General features: G+C 39.6%; 1 protein-coding gene across 1 annotated transcript; it reads right to left on the bottom strand.

Annotated features, from left to right (window-relative positions):
• Positions 1-2,930: 2,930 nt before the first annotated feature.
• Positions 2,931-4,095, bottom strand: LOC6603638 (DNA-directed RNA polymerase III subunit RPC1). Its single transcript, XM_002028576.2, has 2 exons — positions 3,428-4,095; positions 2,931-3,361 (listed from the first exon to the last, which is right to left on the bottom strand). Exons 1-2 carry the CDS (start codon positions 4,001-4,003, stop codon positions 3,155-3,157), a joined length of 783 nt encoding a protein of 260 aa, XP_002028612.1. The 5' UTR covers positions 4,004-4,095; the 3' UTR covers positions 2,931-3,154.
• Between the last annotated feature and the right edge of the window lie 3,885 nt (positions 4,096-7,980).

Raw genomic sequence — 7,980 nt, 5'->3', positions numbered from 1 at the left:
CGTGCAAAATCAATGTTCAATTTTTGTCCTTTGTAACATTAACTGGGACTCGGGTAGAATATTGCCGCCCTACCGGTCTAGGCTAAATCTTATTGACCTGCCGTCGTTGCACCATCGCAGAATATGCAATGGCGTTATGTTCGTGCACAAGCTCATTCTCGGGATTGTTGACACCCAAACTCTCTTGGGTCAGATTGACTTGGCCGTCCCATCTAGGCCTACCCGTACTTTTAGGCCTTATGTAGATCTAATTATGACCAATATGAACCTTTTAGGGTTATATGCCATAACTTTAACTCCCTCTGTCATACCTTATCCCCTGAACTATCCCTTAAAATAAAAGCATGTAATATTTATAATCACCTAAATTTAACAAACTTGAAACTTCTCTTCTTTTCTCCTTTTGTAACTACATAAGTACCATTTTTAGCAGATAATTGTTAATTAAATAAATAAAAAATATAATGCTATAATTAATAATCTATCTCGATGCAGGATACGTTTTTCTCAGGACCCTAAACAGTTTTAGACCATCGTAAACGTAAGCTTAGAACGCTATCATTTCTTAATACGTCGGCGCAAATTGATCAGGCAATCACCGATATTTTTGCCAAATTTTTCCAAACTAACTATTCTCAGTAAAGTTACTCTGAGCAACCTTACCCATACCAAGGTAGAATGGCACTTTCAGTCTTTTGCTCTCTGCTTCATAAAGCAATTTCTTGGCTTAATAAAAAAGGCTAAAAATATGCCGGAATTTTTTTAGATAGTTAAATATTTTAGAAAGACTTTGAGAAAAAACTTTTATTAAAAATCATCTTTCTTTAAGGAGAAAATTGTAAAGGAAAACATGACTATACAAATGGCAAAAAGGGGAAAATTTGCTAATTTAAATAGGTGTTTTGATCAAAGTTAATGAAATTATATGTCAATTGGTTAAATTAGCTGGGTTTCAATATTTTTAGAAAATAATATCGAGACAAAAGTTTATGGAAATGTATTTGTTTTGACTTTTAATTTTTTGGCTTTGGTGGACTTTTCCATGGAAAAGCTCATATCCATGTTAAGAAAATAACTTTAATCTCTACCTTAACATGGTTTTTTTATACCCGATACTCAAAATGAGTATTGGGGTATATTAGATTTGTGGTGAAAATGGATGTGTGTAACGTCCAGAAGGAATCGTTTCCGACCCTATAAAGTATATATATTCTCAAGCATCAATAGCCGAGTCGATTGAGCCCTGTCTGTCTGTCCGTCCGTCCGTCCGTCTGTCCGTCTGTCCGTCCCCTTCAGCGCCTAATGCTCAAAGACTATAAGAGCTAGAGCAACGATGTTTTGGATCCAGACTTCTGTGATATGTCACTGCTCCAAAAATATTTAAAAACTTTGCCCCGCCCACTTCCGCCCCCACAAAGGGCGAAAATCTGTGGCATCCACAATTTCGACGATACGAGAAAACTAAAAACGCAGAATCGTAGAAGATGACTCTTCTAGATCTTCTAGAGTGCAAAATATGAACCAGATCGTATAATTATTATAGCCAGAATCACGAAAACAAATTCCATTCTTTCTCGCTCTGTCTCACTCTAACACACAGGTTTCATGGTCGGTTTTGCCAATTGCAAAATATGAGTTCAAGGATCTCAGAACCTATAAAAGCCAGAGCAACCAAATTTGGTATCCACACTCCTGTGATATCGAACCTTGACCGTTTCATGTCCAAATTTCGCCACACCCCCTTCCGCCCCCGCAAAGGACGAAAATCTGAGGCAACCACAAATCTCAGAGACTATTAAGGCTAGAGTAACCAAATTTGGTACACACACTCCTTTAAGATGTCACTATAAAACGTATATCTCAGAATTTCGCCCCACCCCCATCCGCCCCCACAAAGGACGAAAATCTGTTGCATCCACAATATTGCAGATTTGAGAAAACTAAAAACGCAGAATCATAGATAATGACCATATCTATTAGATTGCTGAATCTGGATCAGATCAGATCATTTTTATAGCCAAAAGGAACAAACCAATTTGCACTGGCTACGCAGCGCCCGACGTCACGCTCAGACTGATTTTCTGTCTCTCTCGCACGCACTCTTTGTCGTGTCGTTAAATATTAGCGACGTCTGCCGGAGGAGAGCCATACTGACTTAGTATCGGGTATAACCGTAGAGTTGCGGTGTCCGCAGCAACTCACAACGTTCCCCCTCGTTTTATATTAAGAAATATACCGCTTATTTGAGTATTCTTTAATTTATACTCATTCATACTTTACCGTTCCCCAATCATATGCTCATCATTGTATTTTCCCGCTTAAGCACCTGGTTCTACGCGTTTGGGTGTGTTGTTATGCTCATGTGCAAAACATACCCCGCAACTGCACACTCATGCAGCGATGCAATCCATTTCTGCATTGGGACCGTCGCATCGCGTGATCTTTCGATTCCCTTTTGCTCGACCTTTTCTCGCGGATTGGAGTTAATGGAAAATTCTGATTGAAACCAACCGCACGCATAGCTCGCTGTACCGCCGCATCATAGACCCCCCCGCTATTTATTTAAAACACATTGTAATCTAACCTGTAAGAAGCCAATACTAAATAACCCATATATATATATATATAAAAACAATAATAAAGATATTACTTCCATATCCATACGTGTACACCTTTTAAAATTTTCCAAAAAAATAAAAATCCAAATTAAAAAAAAAATAAGTACATAAAAAAATAACCAACAAAATATAATTCAACTGCAAAGTTTTACAAGCCAAGTTATAACTGCACTTCTTAGTTTTTTAGAATTGAAAAGTTCTTTAAAACCAAGACCTCTGATAAAAACATTCAACAAAATGTCATTAATAAAAAAATGAAAATTAAAAATGGGTAAAACTAATTTTTGATTTTTGGAAGTATCCAATTAATACAAAATTTTAAATAAAAAATAAAGTTTTTTATGCATTTGTGAAGCACTATCTATCTATCAGAAAAAGTTGGTTTGACACCAGAGTTTTATTGGCTGAGTGAGCTTATCAGCAAAGACGGATGCGTTCTAGTTAGTTCTAGTGCATTCACAATAATTGACAGCATTCAAATTGATTTAGAAATTTGAAACACCATTATGTTATATATGTTTAAACAAATGTGTCTCCTACGTGAACGGTAGAAGATTCAAACCAATGCAAATTGTTTGGTCAATACTCGGAATTTGCTTGTCTTCGTGATGATGTAGCAGCTTAAAGATACCTGTACCTATGCCTGCCGGCATACCAAGTATAATGCGCTCCGATACGCCATTAATAGTGTCCGTTTGGCCGTAGTACGCTGCATCAAACAAGTGATCTGCAGTCTTCTCAAACTATAGTTAGATTAAAAAACAAAATTTGGAGCATATTTAAATAAAATTAATTTAATTTGCACTTACCGATGCCAAATTAAAAACGCTCTCTCGCATTTTAGCAAGACCGTGTCGCGTGATGCCCAATACCTCACCGCGGGCTGTCATTTGGCTGGCTAAAAGCATAATGTGCCGCCAGTCGACACTCATACCATGTCCCTCCATAACTTCAGTGATCTCGCTCATGATAATGGTCCGAGCTGCTTCAATGCCCAGTGTCTGGAATATTTCACAGATATTGTTACTGCGAGTGCGTTCACCAACTACGCCGTAAGTAGAAATGACCTCGCGAAGCCCATACCCTTCAATACAAAGTTTATATATGGCCGGTTGTCGAGTATCATCTACTGCAATGACGGCACGCGCAATGTTCGGCAAACCCGCAACAACAACGTTCTGGAGACTGAGCGCCAGTCGCGCTAACTCAGCGTTTATTGTTGAGGTTCGCGAGGATTCAACACGAACAATAATTCGCGATGTCCGGGCGGCAATCTCCACTTGTGCAGGTTTAAGTCGCATTCGAGACTTAAGTATACAAGCCACAATTGTCTCTAGGTTGATGTGAAGTCCTAGCACTTTTATGCGCGACATGTCGATTCCCATGGCTAAGTGACAACTATAAGGTCCACATACGACCTCGATAAAGGAAGACAGCTCGCCCAACGTGGTTTTCTCAATGCGAGACTTCACATGCCTCGCATATTCCATGCTACTGTTTTCTTGAAGCTCAGCAGTTATTATTGGCGTTGAAATGGTTTTCGTTGCATTGATTATCTCCACAATACGAGGCACACCCTGAGTAATGTTCATCGAAGCTACACCCGCAAAATGAAAAGTTTTTAGCGTCATTTGGGTGCCCGGCTCTCCAATGCTCTGAGCAGCAATAGCTCCTACTGCTGTACCTGGTTCGCTTACGGCGCGATTATATCGATCATTGATACGACGTACAAATTCTAGCAGCTGTTCGGCAGTGATACATTCGATCTGATGACATAGATTGCCATATTCTCTATACTGTTGTTGAACTTTTCCAATACGCTTAGACACAGTACTTAGATGCTTCCTGTATTGTACAATAAATTTAAGAAGAGACAGTTGTTATAGGATAATATGGATATATGTCCTGAAATAATATCGTACATTTTTTCATTTTAAGTAAGAAATAAAATGTTTGGCATCATCTGCATACATCGAAATGGTCTACGAGTATATGACCTGGGGACGACTTTTTACACAAAAAACAAACAACTGAGGCCCAAAATGTCTTCCATTATTATATTACAAACTAGTTGTGATCGATTTGAAGAAGAAGAGATAGAATTAAGTAATAGTCTATTTCCACTAGGGTTGCGTTATTTCGTAGGAATAAGCAAGAATCCAGAAATCAAGAATACAATACAATACTCAGTCAGTATGACTCACCTCCGCCATTGGGCGCACAAATTGCACGACAAATAGTGTGTGAGGGAGAGACACAAAATAAGTAAGCGCGTAGACATATTGCAAGCCTTTTTGTTCCTTCTGGCTATAATTGTGATCCCATTCTGCGTTTTTCTGCCACAGACTTTCGTCTTTTGTGGGTTCCGCTCCGAAAAAAAGAAATTCATAAAAAACGAGGGTGAACGTTGCTGCGGACACCGCAACTCTACATTTATACCCGATACTTAGTCAGTATGGCTCTCCTCCGGCAGACGACGCTAATATTAAACGACACGACAGAGTGTGTGCGAGAGAGACAGAAAATCAGTCTGAGCGTGATGTCGGGCACTGCGTAGCCACTGCAAATTGATTTGTTCCTTTTGGCTATAAAAATGATCCGATCTGATCCAGATTCAGCAATTTGATAGATATGGTTATTATGTATGATTCTGCGTTTTTAGTTTTCTCGTATCCTCAATATTGTGGATGCAACAGATTTTTGTTCTTTGTGGGGGCGGAATGGGGTGGGGCGAAAATTTGAGATATACGTTTTATAGTGAGATCTAACAGGAGTGTTTATACCAAAATTGGTTACTCTAGCCTTAATAGTCTCTGAGATTTGTGGATGCCTCAGATTTTCGTCCTTTGCGGGGGCGGAAGAAGGTGTGGCGAAATTTTGAAACTAACTCGTCAAGGTCCGATATAACAGGAGTGTGGATAAAAAATTTGGTTACTCTAGCTTTTATAGTCTCTGAGAGATCTCATACTCATATTTTGCAATAGGCAAAGCCAACCATGAAACCTGTGTGTTAGAGAGAGACGGAGAGAGAGAGAATGAAATTGTTTTCTTGATTCTGGCTATAATAATTATACGATCTGGTTCAGGTTTTGCACTCTAGAAGATATGGTCATCCTCTTCGATTCTGCGTTCTCTGTTTTCTCGTATCTATGAAATTGTGGATGCCACAGATTTTCGCTCTTTGTGGAGGCGGAAGTGGGCGAGGCAAAGTTTTGAAATATTCCTGTAACAGTGACATATCACAGAAGTCCGGATACAAAATGTCGTTGCTCTAGCTCTTATAGTCTTTGAGCACTAGGCTCTGATAGGGACGGACAGACGCACGGACGGACAGACAGACAGGGCTCAATCGACTCGGCTATTGATGCCGATCAAGAATATATGTACTTTATGGTTGGAAACGATTCCTTCTGGACGTTACACACATCCACTAAACATAAGAGAAAATTAAAAATCACAAATATAGCGAATGACCATATCTACCAGATTGCCGAATCTGGATCAGTTCGGATCATTATTATAACCAAAAGGAAGAAATCAATTTGCAGGGGCTACGCAGTGCCCCACGACATGTTTTGACTGACTGACTGATTTTCTGTCACTCTCGCACGCACTCTTTGTCGTGTCGTTCAATGTTAGCGCCGTCTGGCAGAGGAGAGCCATACTGACTTAGTATCGGGTATAAATTTAGAGTTGCGGTCGCAGCAGTAAATCACAACGTTATCCGTCGTTCTTGTTTCGATTTGAAATGCTATGGAGACAGGGCCACTGTTCCAGGCGACGGAACTTGTTCTTGCGATCACGATCGGTGTAGATGTAACGAGCCGCTCCAATTAGAATGTCAACTGGCTGGGACTGGTAGAAGTTCTGATCCGCCAAATTTATATTGGCATGTTGCGGCGATTTATGTCGACGGTACATCGTTCAATATCGACTAACCTTCTTGAGTTTTCCAACTTAATCCTTCAGCAAGGCATTCGATTCTGTGAACCACGCTCTCCTTATTCACAAGCCCTCTTTATTAGGGTTCCCAACGAATCTTCTAGATTGGATTTTGTCCTATCTCTCTAACCGTTCTCAATGTGTTTTGCTTTCTAATGTGTTGTGTCAAATATTGTTAATGTTACTTCAGGTGTGCCACAGGTAAGTCATCTGGGCCCACTTCTGTTTATTTTATTTGTGAATGTCATTCAACTTCCTGAAGTTATAACATACTCTACTAAACTAATGTATGCTGATGATGTTAAAATCTGTCTGCCTTACTCTGATTGGTATTTGCACACACGCCTTCAACTGGATCTTAGTGAACTACTATTTGTTGTTGCGTGACCTTCCATCCATGGCGGCCATTATTAGTTATTTATCTTAATTATGAAGTCTAGTGTAAGTTAGGCTAGGGCAAGCGGGAGCGCAATAAAAGCTCGCCCTCTCGCTCTTGGCGAATTCGCCCCGCTTTGGCACTGTAGGTTAGCTAGAGTAAGAGATTTTGAATTGTGAAGGAAATATAGTTGTTCGCTAACATTGAAATAGGTCGAGCGTATCCATATTCGCTCCGCCGAATAAATAATTAAATTACAGCCACCCAAAGTTTTCGGTTAATTCATTAGAAAAACTCTTCTAATTTTTCATGGCGCCCCCGGGTGGACTGTAAAGTTAATTATAGGCAACAACAATAAGTGACAGTGAGACAAGAAATTGCAGTATATGCAAACATATTCGTTACCCGCGTCGTGGTGTGTGTGTCAATCAGCAATCAATTTGCATAAAATCATCGCGTCGGTCGCGCCAAGAATAATTTTTGTGCAAATTTCTGCTACCGCCGAGGGATGCCCTGCGATAAAGACTGGAAAGTAGCAGTTGGATTCAAAGATCCAAAAGAGGAATCAGAGGTATTTGTGCAGAAAATTGAAGGCTGAGCAAAAGACATTCAGATCTCTCTTTGAGGTGTCTTGTGCTGAAAACATTGCACATCGCCTTCAATTCTAGGCACAGACGTATGATATACATATAGTAGAGCTTGATTGCATGCATTTTATTAGTAATTGCATAAATATAACTAAACACACATAAATACATACATATCGACACATACAGACATTTGTGAACCGCTATTTGGACGCAACAGTTATATGTACATACATACATCTTCCGTTTACTGCAATCACTGTCGCCCCTCCCCCCCCCATTTTATTTTGTATTTATTTGTATTTATTTGTATATATATTCCTAACGCGACAGTATTCCTACTTTATGTTAAAGCGCTAGTCACATGGAGTTCACATATATATGTAGTTGTAGTAGTTTTGTTCTACCTTTCTCGTCGTTAGAACCTCACAAAGTTTGTTCGTTCGTTCACCCAAGC

This window comes from Drosophila persimilis, unplaced genomic scaffold, assembly GCF_003286085.1.
Source record: "Drosophila persimilis strain 14011-0111.01,24,50 unplaced genomic scaffold, DperRS2 tig00000631-arrow-arrow-pilon, whole genome shotgun sequence".
NCBI classification, from domain to species: domain Eukaryota; kingdom Metazoa; phylum Arthropoda; class Insecta; order Diptera; family Drosophilidae; genus Drosophila; species Drosophila persimilis.
The sequence above is the reverse complement of the archived record's forward strand: the minus strand, read 5'-3'. Positions and strand labels throughout refer to the sequence as shown.